At 42.4% G+C, this 23135-nt stretch overlaps 1 protein-coding gene across 1 annotated transcript in view; it reads left to right on the top strand.

The window, feature by feature from the left end:
* LOC124116125 (angiotensin-converting enzyme-like) overlaps positions 1-12341 on the top strand; it is a 40415-nt gene extending 28074 nt beyond the window's left edge. Inside the window, exons 17-26 of the mRNA XM_048381607.1 lie at positions 302-445; positions 921-1112; positions 1435-1532; positions 1698-1870; positions 2302-2426; positions 5253-5351; positions 6484-6628; positions 7816-7914; positions 8551-8673; positions 11593-12341. Coding sequence (XP_048237564.1) covers positions 302-445; positions 921-1112; positions 1435-1532; positions 1698-1870; positions 2302-2426; positions 5253-5351; positions 6484-6628; positions 7816-7914; positions 8551-8673; positions 11593-11857 — 1463 coding nt within the window. The 3' untranslated portion in view covers positions 11858-12341. The remainder of the gene's footprint in view (positions 1-301; positions 446-920; positions 1113-1434; positions 1533-1697; positions 1871-2301; positions 2427-5252; positions 5352-6483; positions 6629-7815; positions 7915-8550; positions 8674-11592) is intronic.
* The last annotated feature ends 10794 nt before the right edge of the window (positions 12342-23135 follow it).

Genomic DNA, 23135 nt, shown 5'->3' with positions numbered 1-23135 from the left:
GTTTGATAGGTAACTGTCATCATTTAACAGATTTATCATACAAATGAACCAAACCAATAAATAAACAAATTTGTTTTGATACTGGATACTCAATACATCGTGTGTACAACGAATAGATTGTCGTCTGGTTTTGTATAATAAACTTTACTTGTTTGCAGTTTTAATATTTGTATTATTCAAATAAACAAAACCGACAAAAACTCACAAACACATGCAAGTCATTTCACCTTAACAGATATGGGGACATATGGAACAAGTCAAAATCTAGAATTGCATCATTTTTGTTGCCCTTTGTTCGCAGGCTTGAGGCGTATTATGTCGTCATCCCGTAACTACGAGGAGTTAACCAAGGTTTGGAAAGGATGGCGAGACCAGACAGGGAAGAAGATGAAGAACCTTTTTGCCGAATTCGTTTCCCTCAGCAACGAGGCCATCAGAGCAAATGGTGAGATCTACCTGGCATACATGTATGGGCATACAGTAAGTGGATTGTTCCTGGGTGGTTTGAAGAAACTGCAATAAATATAATCCGTAAACACCATAACATGTTTTAGGCACAAGTGATGCCATCATTTGCATTTCCCAATGATGTTTTAAAACTCTTGGAATATAGTGAATGAGGTAGTTAGTGTTGAAAGCCGCTTTGAACAATATTTCCTAACTGTCAAAACGTGTAAACTTTTGGGTCCTAACAATCTAGGTCCTGAACCGCCCTTGCTTGATTGCAACGCGGTAAATATATTCCACCTTGAAAGAGGGAATTTCAAAGCAACAGAAGATGTAGAGGGACGTAGCTCTCCGCATCGAGATGTGGCGTCTTTGACAACAGGGTCCCCGTATACCTGTAGTGACCAGTTATGCTTACCACAATCATAACGGAGGACCGTCAGTCAAGCCATATGTCCTCATGATCTATTCAGGCTATGCAGACACTGGTGCCTGGTGGAGATCGTCGTATGAGACCGAGACCTTCAGGCAGGACATGGAACAGTTGTTCCTGCAGCTGGAGCCGCTCTACATACAGCTGCATGCCTACACCAGGAGGAAGCTGATGGAGGTGTATGGAGAGAGCGTCTTTCCCTCGGGGGGACATATTCCAGCGCACTTGCTTGGTAGGTATTTTGGCTCAACAGGTATGCACGTCATTAATGAAGAGGGAAAGTGTACCAATTGTCAGGGAGAGATATTACCGGTAATAACAGACCATGCTGAGAGACTAGCTGCCGCGGATGACTGGGAGTCCAAAAGGAAGGGTTGAGAATTACTTTTAGAATAATGTGATCATTTTCGCTTTGGAGAAGAAAGTATTATGTTGTATTTTTACTTCATTCTCATGGTGTTGATACATCTTCAATCTCAAACAGATTTGATAAACTTTCAGAAAAAGGTTAATGTGGAAAATGATATGTTTATCCCGATGATGCACTGTTTCAGGCAACATGTGGGCGCAGAGTTGGGGCAATCTACTCAACATTCTCCAGCCTTACAAAGACAAGCAGAGCGTGGATGTCACCCCTCAGATGAAGGCACAGGTTGGTTTCAAAAGTGCCGCAAAGTGTTTGATGAAATAGCGATAGGTAGAGCTGGAATATGTGTTGGATGAAATGTAAACGTGTGTGTGGTGTGGTGTGGTGTGGTGTGGTGTGTCGTGTAAAAAGTAATTTCACCAGAGAGTATTTGCTTAAATCCCTTTGCAGGGCTACACTCCACGCAGGATGTTCGAGACATCCGAGGAGTTCTTCACGTCGCTTGGTTTGGAGCCAATGTCACAACTATTCTGGAAGAATTCAATGATAGAGAAACCCAAAGATGGCCGTTCGGTCGACTGCCAAGCATCTGCCTGGGACTTCAGCAATGGCAGTGATTTCCGGTGGGTACGCCTGAACACTGACGGTTGTTCCGGGCTCAAGCGTGTAGTGAGCCCAAGAACGGTGTTGTGGATTATCAGTGTCAGATTACCTGTATGTTACCTGTATCTTACCTGTATGTTACCTGTATGTGAAACTGGTATTCTGTTGTATTGAATCGTAAGTGGTAAGGTAAGGTAAGATAGTTTTTTTATTTCCCGATTTGGAAATTTGGTTTACAGTTAAGAAAGAGACATGAAACTTAAATACAATAAATACAGGTTAACATGAACGAGTATACAACGACGATAACACTACGTATGAACATGGCATAACTGATCAATAAAAAGTTAAAGCTACCATGAATAAAAGTGTATTACGTCTTTGAAGTAAATGCCTGATTTAGCGAAAACAAGATTGCATGCCAGACATCTTTACCTACCATTTGCTCCAGAATACAGCAGTGTACGGACATCACCATGCAGGACCTGATCACCATTCACCATGAGATGGGGCACATCCAGTACTACCAGCAGTACATGCACCAGCCTGTCGTCTTCAGAGAAGGAGCTAACCCCGGTATGTTGGATTTGGTTTTGTTTGTTTGTTGTTTAACGCACTCAGTAATATTCCAGCTATAAGACGGTGGTCTGTATAATCGAGTCTGGACCAGACAATCCAGTGATTGATATCATGAGCATCGATCCACGCAAATGGGATCGATGATATGCATCAACCATGTCAGCGAGCCTGACCACCCGATCCGGCTAGTCGCCTCGTACCACAAACATAGTCGCTTTTTACGGCAATCATGGGTGCTGAAGACCCTTTCTCCCCCGGAATCTTCATTGGTCCGGTATGTTGGAAGGATCCTAAGGGCGACTAGGCTCAGGACAAACTTGCATTCGTTTGAAGCACCCAGAGGGCGACTAGGCTCAGGACAAACTTGCATTCGTTTGAAGCATCCAGAGGGCGACTAGGCTCAGGACAAACTTGCATTCGTTGGAAGCATCCAGAGGGCGACTAGGCTCAGGACAAACTTGCATTCGTTGGAAGCATCCAGAGGGCGACTAGGCTCAGGACAAACTTGCATTCGTTTGAAGCATCCAGAGGGCGACTAGGCTCAGGACAAACTTGCATTCGTTGGAAGCATCCAGAGGGCGACTAGGCTCAGGACAAACTTGCATTCGTTGGAAGCATCCAGAGGGCGACTAGGCTCAGGACAAACTTGCATTCGTTTGAAGCATCCAAAAGGGCGACTAGGCTCAGGACAAACTTGCATTCGTTTGAAGCATCCAGAGGGCGACTAGGCTCAGGACAAACTTGCATTCGTTTGAAGCATCCAGAGGGCGACTAGGCTCAGGACAAACTTGCATTCGTTTGAAGCATCCAGAGGGCGACTAGGCTCAGGACAAACTTGCATTCGTTTGAAGCATCCAGAGGGCGACTAGGCTCAGGACAAACTTGCATTCGTTTGAAGCATCCAGAGGGCGACTAGGCTCAGGACAAACTTGCATTCGTTTGAAGCATCCAAAAGGGCGACTAGGCTCAGGACAAACTTGCATTCGTTTGAAGCATCCAGAGGGCGACTAGGCTCAGGACAAACTTGCATTCGTTTGAAGCACCCAGAGGGCGACTAGGCTCAGGACAAACTTGCATTCGTTTGAAGCACCCAGAGGGCGACTAGGCTCAGGACAAACTTGCATTCGTTTGAAGCATCCAGAGGGCGACTAGGCTCAGGACAAACTTGCATTCGTTTGAAGCACCCAGAGGGCGACTAGGCTCAGGACAAACTTGCATTCGTTTGAAGCATCCAGAGGGCGACTAGGCTCAGGACAAACTTGCATTCGTTTGAAGCATCCAGAGGGCGACTAGGCTCAGGACAAACTTGCATTCGTTTGAAGCATCCAGAGGGCGACTAGGCTCAGGACAAACTTGCATTCGTTTGAAGCATCCAAAAGGGCGACTAGGCTCAGGACAAACTTGCATTCGTTTGAAGCATCCAGAGGGCGACTAGGCTCAGGACAAACTTGCATTCGTTTGAAGCACCCAGAGGGCGACTAGGCTCAGGACATACTTGCATTCGTTTGAAGCATCCAGAGGGCGACTAGGCTCAGGACAAACTTGCATTCGTTTGAAGCATCCAGAGGGCGACTAGGCTCAGGACAAACTTGCATTCGTTTGAAGCACCCAGAGGGCGACTAGGCTCAGGACAAACTTGCATTCGTTTGAAGCATCCAAAAGGGCGACTAGGCTCAGGACAAACTTGCATTCGTTTGAAGCATCCAGAGGGCGACTAGGCTCAGGACAAACTTGCATTCGTTTGAAGCACCCAGAGGGCGACTAGGCTCAGGACATACTTGCATTCGTTTGAAGCATCCAGAGGGCGACTAGGCTCAGGACAAACTTGCATTCGTTTGAAGCATCCAGAGGGCGACTAGGCTCAGGACAAACTTGCATTCGTTTGAAGCACCCAGAGGGCGACTAGGCTCAGGACAAACTTGCATTCGTTTGAAGCATCCAGAGGGCGACTAGGCTCAGGACAAACTTGCATTCGTTTGAAGCATCCAGAGGGCGACTAGGCTCAGGACAACTTGCATTAACAGCATATTCATTGACGTTATTCATACACCACGTTGTTTGTCCACTAAACAGAAACTTCCTGGCTTTAATCAATGTAACGGTTGATGCTTGTTACACAGAAACACTGTTTTATTACACTAAGTACAACATCTAGACCTAGACTGTGGAATTTAGTACCCCTGTAATAATGTACTTTCTTAATTAAGGAATCTTGGCCCTGTTCCACAAAGCGATCGTAGTGCTTGGAAAGTCGTAAGTCTATGTTAAAATAAGGGAGTTACGGTCTCCTTAGCACTCCGATATCTCTATGGAACGGACCCCAGAACAGACGTAGATAAGTGAGTAACTGAGTTGGGTTGGTCTACGCTGTTATATAACGGAACGTCGGTATGTGGGAGGACTGCCCAAGATGATGAGAGTTTTAGATGTCTCCTACTTTAGTGAAACCCACAAACACGGGTATGGTACATATTCGAGTCAAAACTCGAATTCGAACCCACGATCAGCGGATAAGAGAAGAGGCCCTGTCCGAATGATATGGTGAATAGTTGAACTCAAATAGATGGATGAGTTTTCCGTCAGAGCAAGCTCTATACAAGCTGATTTTGGAATATATAATTTTACATGCACAATTACCAGTGACTAAAGCTGAACGGTCGAATTTATATTTTTGTTGACAAGGCATTGGCAATAGTTTGTAGACGTTGGTCCAAAAATGTTTTTAAAAATGTATATGATACTTTTATCCATTTCTGTGTGTACATTTATTAAATTATGGAAAAGGCTGGTGCCAGAACCTTGAAGAAAGACGTACTGTTGTAGGCTTCCACGAGGCTATAGGAGACGTGCTAGCTCTGTCTGTGTCCACGCCCAAACACCTCCAGAAGCTTGGTCTCCTGACAGAAGTAGAGGAAGATGCAGGTACGTACTTCGCACTGAGTGATAAAATGAGTGTAGGTTGATCTGGCTTTAGCAAAACAGCCTGTGAACAAACCAGATAAACATGTGTTCAGAGAATCCATTGTGATTCTATCACCATTAGGCTTTATCGACGAGCAGGTCCTGGAGGTACCAGGAACTTTTTCAGTCCCAGAATCCCAAGGGGAAGGCAGACAACTTGATTTCAATAGGGATATATTTTCTTTTCTTTCGGCAGAAAAGTGTGTATTTTTTGCACCAAGACCCCCAAATACATTTGAACCGACAATACAATATATTGTCTAGAAGGTAATTTAGTGTTGTCATGTTTGTACAATTTAGTCGAACACTTGTCATACAACACTCCCAGTGGATGTCTCATAGATTTCTTGAAATATTTAACTTGTTTAATATGACAGCTACAAGTAGCTCATATATTTACAGAAATTTCACATACGGAGGTAAGTAAAGGAGTAAGTATATTCCCCGAAAGGTTATGTTCCTCACAATGAAGAAGTTGACATCCATAAATTCTCTTCCTTATGTGTATCACTTCTAAATGTCATTCAAAGACTAGAATTGTCACATGATTTCCAACAATTCTGAAATAATACATCTAGATTTTATGTGCAGATATTTCCTAGCCCCATACATAGTTTAAAGTATCAATAATATTTGACTAAATTGTACAAATACTGCAACACTAAATTAATTAACAGACTACTGTTTGCAACTCATTAGCCTAGTCACACATGGTTTATTTCAGCATTTAATTTTTCAACCACCCATGTCTCTAGGTGTAGTCGTGAGTGGTAGAGCGTCTGCCCGAGAGCTGAAGGTCGGGGGTTCGAACCCCGGCTGCGTCATATCAAAAGACGTTAAAAGGTGGTATTTGATCTGACTCGCGGCATTAAGGATCGGGTTGGAGTCAGTGTACTGTGTCTGAGTGGGGTATTCATGTTAAACTGAACCAGCACTAAACAATCGGCATTAGTCCGGACTAGCACACACACACACACACACACACACACACACACACACACACACGACGTGCAAGCCACGTCGCTATATAAGTGCAATAATATTGAACGCGCAACGTTAAACCCCATTTCACCTCACCCAACTACCGTTGCAGAGAGCGACATCAACTACATGTTGAGCATAGCCCTTGAACAGATCGCCTTCCTGCCGTTCGGCTATCTGATGGATCAGTGGCGATGGAGTGTGTTCAGTGGGGAGACGCCACAGCGACTGTACAATACCAAGTGGTGGGCCCTCAGGTAAGTCAGTACAAGAGATGTAGGTGAGAGACGCCACAGTTCTTCTACAAAACTAGTTGTGGTCCCTCGGGAAGACCAGACCTGAGATGCAGACTTTTAAATAACAAGTTAGCCTGATGTTGAATGTTATATGTTCACTGTCTAAGATTTAATTATTATACATTTGATGAAGAAGTCTTGCAGTCAATATACAACAAATCATGTTTATAAATTACCTATTACCTATTTTTCTCGGATAATTAGCTCACCTTACAGGAAGTAAGGGCGATTAAGTCATGGCCTGTGTTCTTCTGGCGCCTGGCGTCCCTTGTAAACATGTTCTCAGAAACCAGTAGACTAATGAAGCTGAAACTTCACATACCTCTTCCCACCCATAATAACACCCCAGTTTGTCCAAGCGGTTCGAATCCGATTTCAATATGGCCGCCAAGGCAGCCATATTGAAGAAAGCTATTTGTTCTAAATTTTATTTGGTATATGTGTGGGTAGTAGGGAAACTCAACACACAAGTTGATATTTTATATTTTGATCTTGATTTGACCATTGTACTTAAATTTAATGCTCTTAAAATCCCTCAAAATGCATTTTCTTTCACTGTAAACGTCTTCTTCTCAGAAACCACTTGACCTTTGAAACAGAAGTTTCGCATGCTTATTCCCACTATTCATGACACCTGAAAGAAAAAGGTTCAAGTCATGTTTTCAATATGGAAACAACGACAGCTGGATTGACATAAGGTTATCTATGGCTCCGCTGTTTAAGTTCAAAATGTTATTTAATGCTATTAAATTCGTTCACATTGCACTTTTCACTCTGCAATCTTCTCGTCTGGAGTTGCCGGACTTGGGAAGCTGATGTTTGACATCATATTTTGTTCAAATGATAAGGAGGTAAGTGTGCTTATTTGAAACTGGTGGAACTACTGTCTGGCATTGGAACGTAATACTCTCCTGAGAAAGTATGTGAACTGGTTTGTATTGCAACAATGTTATGCAACAATGATATATTCTGGCATTGTCAGAAATATTGTGAAGATTTGGTGACTTGTTCCAAACACTTGTCTCACTTATGCAGTGCCTTGGCACTATTTTTCCTTGTTTCTATTTGAGCAAATCTGTGCATGTATTGCACGTCCAGTGTCCTTCTTAATTATATATATTCTACAGACAGCGTGATACACCTTTCAGATGCCGATATCAAGGTATTTCTCCACCAGTAGAAAGGTCCGAGGACGATTTTGACCCTGGTGCCAAGTACCACATCCCCGCTAATGTACCATACATCAGGTACTTACATTCAAGATGTTCTTTCTGCCTGACATATACCATGGAAAACAAGTTAAAGAACATCCACAATTAATAGGGTGTGTTTTGCAATACACACCAGAAAGAAAAAATCGGTTGTTCTTCAACTTCTGTTAAGTACCATATATCAATGTAGCCTCGGATCAAGGCACTCATTCTGCCTGATATACTTAAGTGCCTCCGATACCAACACACATATTCCAGGATCCATCACGAGTTCGACCCGTGAAGATCCGGGGTAGAATAGGTCTTCAGCAACCCATGCTTGCCATAAAAGGCGACTAAGCTTGTCGTGAGAGGCGAGTAGCGGGATCGGGTGGTCAGGCTTGCTGACTTGATTGATGTTTGTCATCTATCCCAATTGCGTGGATCGATGCTCATGTCAATCACTGGATTGTCTGGTCCAGACTCGATTATAAGCAGACCGCCGTCAAATAGCTGGAATATTGCTGAGTGCGCCGTTAAACAAACAAACATCACGAGTTCAAACGGACAAAATGTCTCCTGACCTAGTCTGTCTGGCATGGAACGTCTTTGTCATAGAGGGATATACGTCTTCATACACAATAGTTCCTCATAATGTCGACCCAGGTACAGATGCCAGTCTTCATGCTTCAGATACTTCGTGAGTTTCGTACTCCAGTTCCAGTTCCACCAGGCGCTGTGCCAGGCAGCCAATCAGACCGGGCCGCTGCACAAGTGCGACATCTACCAGTCAAAGGAAGCTGGCAATCTCCTTAGGTATGATCGTTGAGTCGCCTCTTAACAGTCAAGCATAAGTTGCCAAGCCGTGCGGCTACGTTGACACGCCTTCAATCACGCCTTCCTAAAACATCAATGTAGACTTACATATTCTGTAGTTCCTGTGATGTCGTACACCCATATTTTGTAGTATTTAACTGTGCAATTATTAGGGCTGGGACGATTCACCGATACATCGATGTATCACAATACATTACAGTTCGATACGACTATCGATTCGTGGGTCTATGTATCGATACAAAACGATACACAGCTGATATACTACGAGTAACAAAACGTATTTGCCGCTGTTTACATCGTCCGTTTTGTTCCAACGCAGTCAGTAAAGAAAATCAAGCGATGATACAAGGACAAATATGATTGGTTGATTTTCGTAGTACGACCAATCAAATGACAGCCTTCAAACATGGCGACTGGCTTTCCGGCCAAGAAGCATCGAGTCCCCAGACACCGTAGGCCGGTTTACCGGCGAAGTCGTAGTCACGTCAAAATAGTATATATTTTTATGGACCTACCTGTAATATCATTCATTTATTAAATCTATCACATTTCATAATGTCTGAAATACATATTCCAATTCAATTTATCATTTTTTATCGATAAATTAAAAAAATATTCACTAATATTCCCGCGATGTTTTTGAAATACGGGTCCACATCGAACATGTCAAAGAGCAAAATAAAGACGTTTTAAACAAATCTTTAAATATATTATACAAAGTAATAAATGATATCAACAAAAATATATTACATCTAAGTTATTATTTCCATCTTTTCGTGCTATCGCGTGTAATGTAAGTCAAATGACATCTCGGCTTTCGTCGCCTTGAATTCTCGGCTCGGACACAATGTTTGATGATAAAATATATGCATGAAAAATCTTTGTCACAGCTCGTAACCTAGCACGATACGTTCACGAAGTTCCATATTTTTCATATATATCGTGATTTCCTGCTTAAAACGTTCAGAATAGCACGATTTAACAAAACATCTTTCGCGAACTTCTGAAATCAAACACGAGCTTGGTATCACAGCTGTAATTTGATTGGCTGCCTTAAGGTCACGTGCTCAAAATTGTCAAATCACGAAACTTGTAGCAGATTTCGGCAAGAAAGCGTCATTAGAAACCAATTTTAATCCAACGAAATCGCTTGTTATAACTACGGAAAAAAAACAGTCGATGTTACGAGAATGTAGATGAAGGAATAAGCTTTCCAGCGATGTGTCATATGCCATTCTTCGAAGAACGTTTTATTCATACGAAGCCTCGAAAAGGGGGGTATTTCTTCATGTTACTGAGCGGACAGCCGCTGTTATCGGGAAATGGGTGATGACAGAAACTATTCATAATTCTTTTTTTTAAATGATTTTCCAATAACGTAAACAATAAAAAAAACAGAAATAGGTAAGTGGATTTTATGAATTCTTATATTTGCCGAAAATCGTCAAGTTTTCCATTCCTTGTTCCTTAATCTGGATGTTAACAACGTGTTAGCTTACATTTTTTATTTACAACCAACTTAATTAAGTTGTAAATGCATTATTTTAAATAATGTGAAAAACATAACTTTCATATTTATAAACCATAGGATAAGACCTTTCAAATGGTGTATAACATGTAGTGGCAAATATATTTTACAAGCAGATATTTTCTTTTATAAATGTTGGCTTCATCTAACACACAAGAGTCTCTGGGAACTCCGTGTCCCAGCAGTAAACACTTCTGGTTGACTGTTGTTGAAAGAGTTAATGTTCAGACATCAGTTAAACATGTCTGACTTTGTGATTTACTAATTAGTGTGATGTTGATTATTCAAGTTCAGAGTTTCAGGCAATTTACCTTTCATTGATCATTGTGAGAAAATCACAAACCAGTGGTTGTTTTTACCAAATAGTTCTGCTGTTCAGATGACGTTTAGAGTGCATTTTTATTGCAGGAAATCCAGGTATTTAGTCAGGCTCCTAAACTCAGGTGTTTTGAGTCTTGCTATTGAGTGACATGTGCTGTGTTTGACACATGTTCTGAAGGAAAATTTGAGTTATTTGATGAGAACTATTTTACATTAAACTTTCATCATCTTCCACCAGCTTGTGACATTATTTTTTGTATCGTATCGTACGTATCGTATCGTGACCTCACTATCGTCCCAGCCCTAGTAATTATGCAGTCGTCAGACTGCAATAGTGACACATTTGTTTAAGGCGCCGCAGCGTCTGACATGCTTTGCAAAATCTGCGTACCTTAGGCGTGCCAGACCCCTATGCTCGTTGGTTCGAAACCCAGATTCGCTCTTGGTTTCTCGGCATCATTCGCGTGTTTGTGGTTATCACTCAAGTGGTGAATGTCCTGATTCACTTCGGGCTTTCCTCGAAGGGTGTTAAAAACACGTCACAGAGACGGCCTGTTGAGGTGTTTGCCCTTGTCATCCATCGGTAGGTGTCGGATTGCATGCGGGGCGGTCGGGTAGCCTAGTGGTTAAAGCGTTTGCTCGTCACGCCGAAGACCCCGGTTCGATTCCCGACATGGGTACAATGTGTGAAGCCCAATAGCCTTCCTCGCGTGTGTGTGCGTGTGTGTGGCGGTGTGTCGGTGTGTGTGTGTGTCGGTGTGTGTGTGTGTGTGTGTGTGTGTGTGTGTGTGTGTGTGTGTGTGTGTGTGTGTGTGTTCCCGAGGAGTCTGGATAACAAAATCCATAAATTCATATAATAAGCAACTATCCACGTCGTCAGGCTGCCTTAACACGTCATCAGCCAAGTCACCTCGCCTGATCACCCGATCCGTTAAGTAGCCTCCTACGTCCAGACAGGTTACCCCGCCGTCGGACAGACATAGGAGTGCTTGACGCCGCACGCAGGAATATACAAAAATATTAATAAGATTTATCACCTTTATTTTTAGTCGAGTTTTAGAGCTTGGTCAATCGCGACCGTGGCCGGAAGCCATGGAGATACTTACTGGACAAAGGAAGATGGACGCCAGACCGCTCATAGAGTACTTCCAGCCGCTCATTGATTGGCTGAAGGATCAGAATAAAGGTTACAAGACAGGTTGGGACCACAAGTGCCCGGATTCCATCCCGAAAACTGCCTCTGCAACCACAACCAGAGTCACATACGGTCTTCTGTTAGTTACCATAGTGACTGCTGTCCTGAGTTACATGTGAAACTTATAAGCATGTCCCGTTTATTCTTTCGAGTTTCTTTGAGATCAACCTGCCGTAGTTTTATTGCTGACTCAACAAAAAGAATATATTCTCTGAATCTAAGTCGACCCCCACTTTATTTCGAAAACAATCTATTGAGAGAACCACTGGGTAATCTAGTATAACTGAAGAAAAAATTGAAAGTGATGTAAAACTCAAACAATGTTCCCTGTGAGTTATATTTGATATTATAGAAGCGCACGCATTTGTATAATATAGCAATTTTGTAAAGTGAAACAATTGTGTTATTATTCTTGACGTTGAACAAAGGCTATGATATATTCCTACACAACCCTATACACACACAGCTAATGTGTCTACCCATACGCAGTTGTATATCTACAAGGTAAAACAAATAATCACATTCACAGTTATTTCAATATTTGGCAAATATAAAGACACACAACACAGGGCCCCATAACCTGAAAATAAAATTTCTATTTTGTAAGTTGGTTGGTTTGTTGTTCTACGCCGCACTCAGCAACATTCCAGCTATATGACGGTGGTCTGTAAATAATCGAGTCTGGACCGTACAATCCAGTGATTGATATCATGAACATCGGGACGCAATTGGGATCGATGACATGCTTCAACCAAGTCATCGAACCTGGCCACCCGATCCCGTTTGACGCGTCTTACGACAAGCATAGTCGCCTTTTACGGCAAGTATGGGTTGCTGAATACCCATTCTACGTCACGGGTATTAGGGCCTAATGCTATGCCTATCATGTTAATGATTGCACAGTTAATGAAGTAGTTTAAATGCTCACTGGTTCGTCCTGTTGTAGCGGCCCGGTCCTGAACTTCTGATAAATCTTGACTGTCTGAAGTATATCCCTCTTGAGGTTAATGGTTTATTTTGCATTGATCAGTTTCAGGGCAATGTTATTATTGCCTAAAACTATAATGATACTTATATATATCAGACAGCCTAAAAATCTCAAACAAATCCTTTGTCCAACAAAATACAAATACCGTCAGTGTAACAAAATGTCGCACACCTCGATGTGGAACTTGCCCAATAATACTTGAAGACTGCAAATTTAAATTTAGCTTAGATAAACTATTTACTGTTAAAAACAACATCGACATCAACATCTTTTAACATATGCAGAATGTGGTGAGCATTAAATTGGAGAAACCGTTACGCAACTCAGAGACCGCATGACTATACACAGACAGAAAATTCGAGATCCAAAGCAAGCACATTGATGAAAGCGGGGATGGCCATTTTGCTGTCTTTCAGTTTAATAAATTGTTTAACAATAATAAACATTTACAAATGGAAAAAGAACAGATGTTCATTAGGCTTTTGAAACCTAAACTTAATTCAAACGAATTATTGTCATTATCCCAGTGTAGTTCTACGTTTATTTGTGCTCTCAATTACACCACAATGTATACTCTGCACACACAAAAAGAAACGCAAAAGTATTAAAATCGTATATATTTGACAAAGTGTTGCCGACATTAATGCAAAAATAATACAAAAAAATGAATTGATCATTTCTGCATGGAGTCGGATTGATTAGGTTGGAAAAAATGAGTGAGTGAGTATGGTTTTACGCCGCCTTTAGCAATATTCCAGCCATATCACGGCGGGGGACACAACAAATGGGCTTCACACAATGTACCCATGTCGGGAATCGAACCCCGGTCTTGGGTGTGACGAGCGAACGCTTTAACCACTTGGCTACCGAAGTTGGTGAGAAGTGGAAAAAAAACCCCGCAAAAACACAGCCACGTGAGTGCCGAAACACATATGCAGTGCAACGTCACTTGTTGGGCGATCACAATCTCACAGCAAGTGAACAGCGAAAACATATCACGACTGACAGAAGCCCAACGCAACAACGCCATCGGGCGACTGCAAGTAGGAGAATCATCTTCAGCTGTAGCCAGGTCTTTCCACGTATCACCAAGCACCATAACAGGACCGTGGAACCGTTATCAGGCGCGTGACCTTCCAGATCCGGTCGACCACGTACCACTACTATAGCACAGGACAGATTCATACGGCTACGTCAGATTCTTCGGCCACAATATCCTTCCCACTATGCAACAAGCGAACGTCATTTTCCAACAAGACAACGCCCGACCTCACACGGCAAGACTGACAACAGCCTTTTTCGGGAATCACAACATCCAGGTCAATAGTGTAGGATGGTACCGGTGCCCCTAAGCCAGCAGGAGTTATCTGCCACTACCGGAAGTGAGTTCAGCCAAGATGGCGGCCGTCCCTCTCATCAATCCCTCTCATCCAAAACATTCTTAAAAACAACATAGGCCCAAGAAACCAAGCACTGGCCCGCAAAAACCCACTACTAACCCCCATATTTACAATTTAACAATGTACCTAAATGATTTGTTGGTTGGTCCGTTGGTTGGTTGTTTAACGCCGCACTCAGCAATATTCCAGCGATATGACGGCGGTCTGTAAATAATCGAGTTTGGACCAGACAATCCAGTGATTAATATCAGGAGCATATCTACCTAAATGAACACAAACTAAATAATTTAAGACAAAACACCAAACCTTCCAACATTTACACACCAAAACTCCAAACCCCTGAAATAGACACCACACTTGCCTCCACGCTAAACAAACAAACGGATCCAAACATCGCTAAAAACAATTCATTAGCATACATCTACGAGAAATGGCCAGATTGGTGCCCGATTTACACAGACGTATCCTCTGATCCGCCCTCAAAGCACACCGGCTTTGTCGTCCATATCTTTCAACCTCTAAAACAAACAAAATCTTACCGACTCCCCAATAATCAATCAATCTTTACGGCCGAACTCATGGGCATGGCCACAGCCCTTCAAAACCCACAAATAAATACCGACCAAGACATCCTCATCCTCACAGACTCACTCAGTGGACTCCAGGTCCTAAAAACCAAAAACACAGCCCCAAACTAATTAATCAAATACTAAAAAGCTCTAATGAACTAACTGCAGCAGGCAAACAGATAGAATTCGTTTGGATACTCGCACATGTAGGAATTTATGGTAATGAACATGCCGACCAAGCAGCTAAACTTTCACTAAAACTCCCAGAAATAAGCATAAATCAGACAATATCCAAATCAGAAATTAAAAGCGTAACAAAACAAAAAATCTCCAAAAAATGGCAAACAAAATACAAAAAATTAAACTGTCAGCTCAAAAAAATACTCACAAAACCCCTAACTAATGCCCCAAAAAATCGACAGGGCCATAACTAAATTACAAACAGGTCACACCAAACTAAACAGCAACCTTCAAACACTAAAAATACACGCAACAGGCACATGTCCACACTGCACTCAAAAAGAAACCGCAGAACATGCACTCATCCACTACCCACACAAGACACACAGAACAACACTCAAAAACACACTAAACTTAAACTCCGAGTTAACTCTAGAAAAAATCTTAAACCCACTAAATAACACATCCAACTTTAAAGCCCTAGGCAAATACCTAATTAAAACAGATCTTATCAACCGAATATAACCCCCAAATAATCAAAACTCACCCAACACTCACACCTCCCTCTCTCCTTTTAAATATCCAAATTAAAAACTCCTATATAAGCAACCTCCAAACCCCCCTCCTGGGTTGCACAAATCCCTTCCTTCATATTTTTTGACAAATACATTAAATGGCTTGGCGGGCCCGCGTGCGACATACGCTTGCAGTCGGAAAGCGCACGTAAAATCCCCAACCTCAGTCAGTCAGTCGGAATTGTTCAGTTTCACCTGTGAAATATTATCGAATCGATAATGGCAGAGACGAATAGCTGTACAGATTCTTGTGAGGGGGCCAGAATTCTGGTGACTGATAGTATTGACTCTTGTCTGCCCAGATCTGAAAGTACGGATTCTTGTGATTGTAGGCCACCGCACAGTAAGCCACTTAGCAGCTAAAATGTCCATTAAACTCCTAGAAATAAGTCTAAATCTGCCAATCTCAAAATCAGAAGTTAAAAGTATAACCAACGAAAACTTCACCAAAAATGGCAAATTAAATACCAAAACTCAAACTGCCAGCTCAAAAAAATACTTTAAAAAAACCTAACTAAACCTTAGAGCCCCCACCCCACCAAAAAAACACAGTGTCATAACTAAATTACAAACAGGATACACCAAACTAAACAGTCACCTTAAAATACTAAAACTATACGCTACAGGCATTCAACAAGAAACCCCGGTCCTTTTCAGGGCCACCCAACTCTCCCGAAAGAACACTTTGGTCATTGCCACACACAAACAAATCTACCCCAAAAGAACCCCACACCCACACCCACCCTACCCCGACGCCATCTTGGATGCGCACGCCCTCCCGGAACCGAAAGTACCGCCATCTTAGAGACACACGCCTTCCCGGAACCGGAAGTGCCACCTTCTTGGAGGCACACGCCTCCCCGGAACCGGAACTCACTTCCGGTAGAGGAAGATAACACCTGCTGGCTTAGGGGCACCGGTACCGTCCTGCACTACTCAGGTCATCCCGGTCTCCAGATTTAATCGTACATTTATGGGATGCACTGGATCAACGACTGCGAGCACGTCAGCAACAACCACGACCTCCAACAGTTGGCACAGGCACTGCAGGCAGAGTGGGTGAACATTCCACAGGCAACAATTTTAGATCAAGACCCTTCGGCTTTGTTTACCTTTCGGCTGAGTTGTTTAAACCTCTGGTGCTTTATTTCTTGATCTGCATACACCAGTCATCAACACTTTATTGGTGAAATGGCGAAAATTGAAGTGTTAATTCCAATATGCCAACATATATTCTTGGGCACCCTGAGCAGTTATTACAGAAGAGGTTCCTTGGTGAGCTGGAAAAATATATACCATATTTCTGGATGCGGCTCACTGCATTGAAGGGTGGGGTGAGAGTTTCCGCACTGATTATCAGCATCGGCACTTGGTAAGGGATATTCTTCCGAAAGCAAAAATTGTTGCTTAGACAGCAACGGCTACAAAAACAACACTAATACACATTGAAAAACATCTCAGGTTTTGTGCTAACTGTATCATGTGATCACTCAAACATGTTGACAAGCATAGTCGCCTTTTACGGCAAGCATGGATTGCTGAAGACCTACTTAATTAAACACAAGGAGCCAGTTGGCGACTGACATGAAAATACCAGTCGCAAAATACAAAACTAGATCGCCATGGCGACCGATTTAGTCGCAAATTTGAGGCCTGCGGTTCTTCCTTTAGGATCACACAAGGCTCCTATCCACTCTGCAGCATAATTCTAAGGTAAGGTATATCGGACGTTTACGTCAGACAGAAAGTAAGGACGTGTTTTCCAGGCCCTGTCAATAAATGTGAAACCCGTGAAGATCCGGTGTAGAATAGGTAGACGGCGGTCTGTAAATAATCGAGTCAGGACCAGAAAATCCAGTGATTGACATCATGAGCATCGCTCCGTGCATTTGGGTTGGTTGGTTGGTTTGTTGTTTAACGCCGCACTCAGCAATATTCCAGCTATATGACGGCGGTCTGTAAATAATCGAGTCTGAACCAGACAATCCAGTGATTGATATCATGAGCATCGATCCGCGCAATTGGGATCGATGACATGTATCAACCGAGTCAGCGAGCCTGACCACCCGATCCCGTTAGTCGCCTTTTACGGCAAGCATGGGTTGCATTTGGGATACGATGACATGCATCAACCAAATCAGCGAGCCTGACCACCCGATCCCGTTAGTCGCCTCTTACGACAAGCATAGTCGCCTTTTACGACAAGCATGGGTTGCTGAAGACCTATTCTCCCCGGATCTTCACGGGTCCATCACGATACTAAATACTAAGAAATGTTTGATCGACGATGGTCATGTCTACATGTGACACATTCAATACATTTGTGGTCAAAGTGAACAACAGTTTCGGTAAATGTAACAGTAACGATACATGAATACGAAATTGACGACAAGATTCTTTCAGTTCAATCCGAAAATTAAAGGCATGTGTTTAGTTTTGGTCAATTTGCATTCAACAGTTAGATCTATACCACCAGAGACCATACAATAGATGTTATTGTCTCTGATACCACACAATAATCAGGTTACATTTATAAAAGTTAAATTATTACAAAGATATTTAAACAAGAGTTTAGGAATGGGCCTAATTTGAAGCACCAGAAGTTGCACCAATATTTCTCAGCTTGACTACAATATATGATTATGGTTTTTTCCACACCAATCCTTAATCTGCTGCTACGTTTAATATCCGTTTCTTCAAGTCTGAGTATCTATTATCTCTCCAAACAATCCGTCTGTTTTGCTCAGTCCAGAGGTACATGTGTATTGGTGGCACTGCTTTCGAATCGACGAATTTCTGCAACATGGTGGCCGCACCATTTCCTAACTGCGATTGCCTGTGTTGTGTCAGGCATGGTTGACAAAAGCGGTGTGAACAGGCATGGTTGACAAAAGCGGTGTGAACAGACATATTCGCCTTCATCTGGTTCCACAATGAAATCTCCTGTGGCACTGATTCACTAATCCCAAGAATCGGCACTGTAATGTTATGTGGGTTAACTTGAATCACAGGTAACTCTTGTATCTATAGAAAATAGATTCACTGACTGCATGGGATCAATTAAGAATGAACTTTCTCTTTGTGTGAGTTCATTGGAGTATAATTAAATTTTCCTTGTGTTCATTGAAATTCCTGCATTCTGATTACCTGAATTGGTCACGTGTTTTTGTATTCATTTCCCAATGAATGTAATCCTAATATCACATGCGAGGGAATTCCCATTCTGCTCACGTGTATCGCAATGCACTGGACATTAAGCGAAATTCATGCATATTCCTTGTCCATACAACCCCTGAGACCGAAGGCCGAGAAGGAATGAAACAGCAAATGTGCAGACTCGCTCACCTGTTTTTGTCCCGCTCTCGGCGCCACAACTTTCATTTCTTCAGGTTTCATTCCTAACTAGCATTTTTCCAACTGGGTCTTCCCGTTCTCAGATGTTCTCTAATGTTCGATTCTGGCGGTAACTGACTATGTCATTTGAAACAGCTGCCTTCTTCCGGACATATTTGTTCCGGCTCGTTACAGTCTGACTTGCAGTTCTTCTCACCTCTTTCCTTGATTAACAGGTGCTATGAACTTTGTTATAACCCTACTCTCCGTTGATTGGCTACTGACTGTGTGGGCGTGTCAAGTTATGTGCATAAATTAAACAATCACCTGATTCATGTCACGCCACAGTATGTATACCTACACCGAGAATGTTTATCAATGTCGTCATTTTTGTCTGCTTTTATATAAACAACTGTTTTTGGTTAAACTATTATATGTTTTCGTTGTCGAATTTAATTATAAGCGGATTCATACAGTTTGCACATCGGTTTTTCGATTCATACCTCAATGAACCGAAAAAAATACACAGTCAATCTTTAAATGAACCTTCTTAGAGTGAGGGCCAAACTGTATGAACATCAGAGCTTGCGACGACGTTCAAACAATGTTTAGCCCTCACTCTATGAAGGTTCATACTCCAATGAACTCGCACAAAGTGAAAGTCAGTTCCTATAATTTTTTTATCACAATTTCTTACCTCAAAGGATGTAGGCCAAGTTCTAAAAACAATTTTATTTAATACGTGTGATTTTATGTTTACATTGACAGCCATACAACAACCAGCTATATCCGGAGAAAATGGTTCCTCAAAAAGAGAGGTGACATGAGCGTATGGATGCACAACTTGCTCTTCAGAAACATCTTACGCAGCACATATGTTCAAATTATATCCTCATTCGATGAGAAAAATCTGTAGAGAACCATCTCAGTAAGTCAGTCACAATGACAGCGCGTCCTAATACATTTACATGAAGTACAAGACGTCAAAATGGCCGACACGATAAACGTGACGGGAGAGATTTCCGAAGTTGTTAATGACCCTGTGGCGGTTACATGTGTTAGTCATCATTGATCAACTGGCCGATCATTGAAAGCTCAATAAAGATTCGTCAAACAGACACTAAGGTAAATTCATAGATTGCTGGAGACGGTCAGTGTCAGCCTAGACACGGATCGAGTCGATATTACGATAGTTTAGATGTGCATTTCTTCGTTTGTTCATTAGGATATTCGTGAACAATCATGCAGTCACGCTCTGTGACATTTCTCAATGTATACTGAAACGCTGAGACTAGGTTCTAAATGATCAGATAGAACGCTTATATGTTTTCGTGCTAGGGAATTCCCAGGGGTTTCCCCAGGTATGTCGAAGTAGTCCGTCAGTGTTGACGTCATTTCAAGAACACGGTCTCGTGAAAAACGTATGAACGTCAAATTGTGTCGTTCATACACCTATGAACACGCGGCATTTAGTACAGGGAGATAACTCTACATGGCATACAGATCTCAATATAGTGAAGCACTCATACAATCTGGCAGACTTGCCAAAAATCACCACAGGCACTGAATTTGTCAAAGTTTCTGTTGCACTTGCAAGGGCAGTCGCCTTCTTGTGGATTCGAGTCACCATTGTCATAATCGAAATTACCAAAAGCTCCCTGGTCATCTCGAACAACTCGCCGTTTATATTAGGCGTCACATGAAAATGTTTTGTTGATCATATTGAAGACAAGCGAACTTGACAGATGCTCTCATGAGGCGTGGTTGCTAGGAGATCGCGTGGTCAGAAAGGGGGGAAACAAAAGGTTTGAGAAAGTAATCCGCAGTGCAACCCAAAAGTACCATGTACAGGATGTGTTTTTTAAATAATAATATTCACGGAAACATTTCTTTTCTAAAAATGCAAATTGATTTATTAATTCACCCAAAGGTCGTTACCCTGATCACCTGGGTTGTTATCTGGAGGGACTCTTGTGATAACGCCGTGAATCAGGCTGTGTGTATTTCATTGTTGAAGACTGACCAGGAAGAATGTCGAGGCTTTGACATTATGACAGATGACCCGTGAAAGATTCCGGGGTAGAATAGGTCTTTAGCAACCCATACTTGCCGTAAAAGGTAACTTTGCTTGTCGTAAAAGGCGACTAACGGGATCGGGTGGTCAGGCTCGCTGACTTGGTTGATGCATGTCATCAATCCCAATTGCGTGGATCGATGCTCATAATGTCAATCACTGGATTGTCTGGTCTCGATTATTTACAGACCGCCGTCATATAGCTGTAATATTGCTGAGTGCGGCGTTAAACAACAAACTAACCAACCAAGAATATGTCTGTTCACTGCTTTTGTCAACCATGCGTGACACAACACAGGCAATCGCAGTTAGGAAATCGCGCGGCTACCATGTTGCAGAAGTTCGTCGATTCGAAAGCAGTGCTACCAATACTTCTGGACTGAGCTAAATAATTGTTTGGAGAGACCGTAGATACTCGGACTTGAAGAAACGGACATTAAACGTAGCAGCAGATGAAGGATTGGTGTGGACAAACGGGAAGTGATGCCAGATTGTGTTTTAATACTTGTGCGCGAAGTGTATCCATATCCACCAAACAAATATACACGGGACAAGTGCGGAGCTAATGATCAAACTCAGTTTTGTGGGTGAAGTTTATGTGAAAGGAAAGGAAATCCATAATTAAAATTGTCTTGGAATATGTGTATTGGAGTTTTCGTTTATCGTAAGCACAATTTTATCTAGATGGACCTAATGTAGATCAAAACATTTTATTAGTTTATTTCGTTACTTATTCATCAGTTGCTTATGTGCATTGTTATGTTGAAACGCGTGACATATTCATATATTGTAGTCAGGCTAAGAAACATTGGCTCAATTTCTGCTGTTAGATATCTGGATAGTCTCTTTCAGGAAATATTCTCAACGTCCATCCAAAAGAGAATAAGCGAGTGAAGTTATCACTGCTGTCAGTATTATACCAGCTATACCACCTTTCAAATAGGGACCGAACAATTCATACATGTGGATGTTGGGGGGGGGGGGGGGGGGGGGGGGGGGGGGGGGGTAGGGGTCGGGGGTCCTGGTATTTTGTCTTGAGATTAAATACCCCGTATGTTATCAGCTACAGCGGCATAACCAGATATGTTTTTAATTTAATCCTTTATAAGAAACATGCAGCAATGTAAGTTGTGACAGACAATTTCTTTTTGCAACAGTCTGAAGCATACTTATTTTTTTTCGAATATCAAATGGTCGGTCCCTTAAGACATGCAGCGCAGGTCTCTCATGGAGCTAATGACCATTCATCTTTCGTTCACAAACTTGTGTATGGGTGCGCACGGGTGAATCCATATACAAATTGGGAACGGAAAACAAGAGGTAGGGGGGCACGGGTGGCCCAGTCGTCTACGGCACCGCGATTCGCTGTGCAGAGTTGCGTCCCTTGGGCACGCCAGACACCTATGATTGTGGGTTCGAATCCTGGGGGTCCTGGTATTTTGTCTTGAGATTAAATACCCCGTATGTTATCAGCTACAGCGGCATAACCAGATATGTTTTTAATTTAATCCTTTATAAGAAACATGCAGCAATGTAAGTTGTGACAGACAATTTCTTTTTGCAACAGTCTGAAGCATACTTATTTTTTTTCGAATATCAAATGGTCGGTCCCTTAAGACATGCAGCGCAGGTCTCTCATGGAGCTAATGACCATTCATCTTTCGTTCACAAACTTGTGTATGGGTGCGCACGGGTGAATCCATATACAAATTGGGAACGGAAAACAAGAGGTAGGGGGGCACGGGTGGCCCAGTCGTCTACGGCACCGCGATTCGCTGTGCAGAGTTGCGTCCCTTGGGCACGCCAGACACCTATGATTGTGGGTTCGAATCCTGGTTCGCCCCGATTATGTGTCTAGGTTTGTTAGCACCCTACCTGTGCTCGTGGGTTTCACCTCAGTGGTAAACGTCTGAGACCTGCATCACTTCGGGCTTTCCTCCCACATTAAACTGACAGGCCGCGATAGAACTGGAATACTGTTAAAAGAAGCGTTAAATCCAACTCACTTGATCACTCACTGTTAACAGGACCAACCAGGGAGTATTTATACTACCTTACAAGCCGTGCAATCATTAATATCTTAGGCATGTTATAAGGGTTCGCCCGTACACAATAGAACGGAATATTTTGGTTATGTGTTCCTGTGTTATGTGTAATGTGTATTTGCCAAATATTGAAATAATTGCGAATATGGTTACTTGTCATGTCTATTCTTAATGTTGGGTCAGCATTAAAACTACAGCAGGTTGTTCGCAAAGAAACTCAAAGGCATCAGAAG

Source organism: Haliotis rufescens, unplaced genomic scaffold (assembly GCF_023055435.1).
Source record: "Haliotis rufescens isolate VD_foot unplaced genomic scaffold, xgHalRufe1.0.p SCAF_4, whole genome shotgun sequence".
In the NCBI taxonomy this organism is placed as follows: Eukaryota; Metazoa; Mollusca; class Gastropoda; order Lepetellida; family Haliotidae; genus Haliotis; species Haliotis rufescens.
The sequence above is the reverse complement of the archived record's forward strand: the minus strand, read 5'-3'. Positions and strand labels throughout refer to the sequence as shown.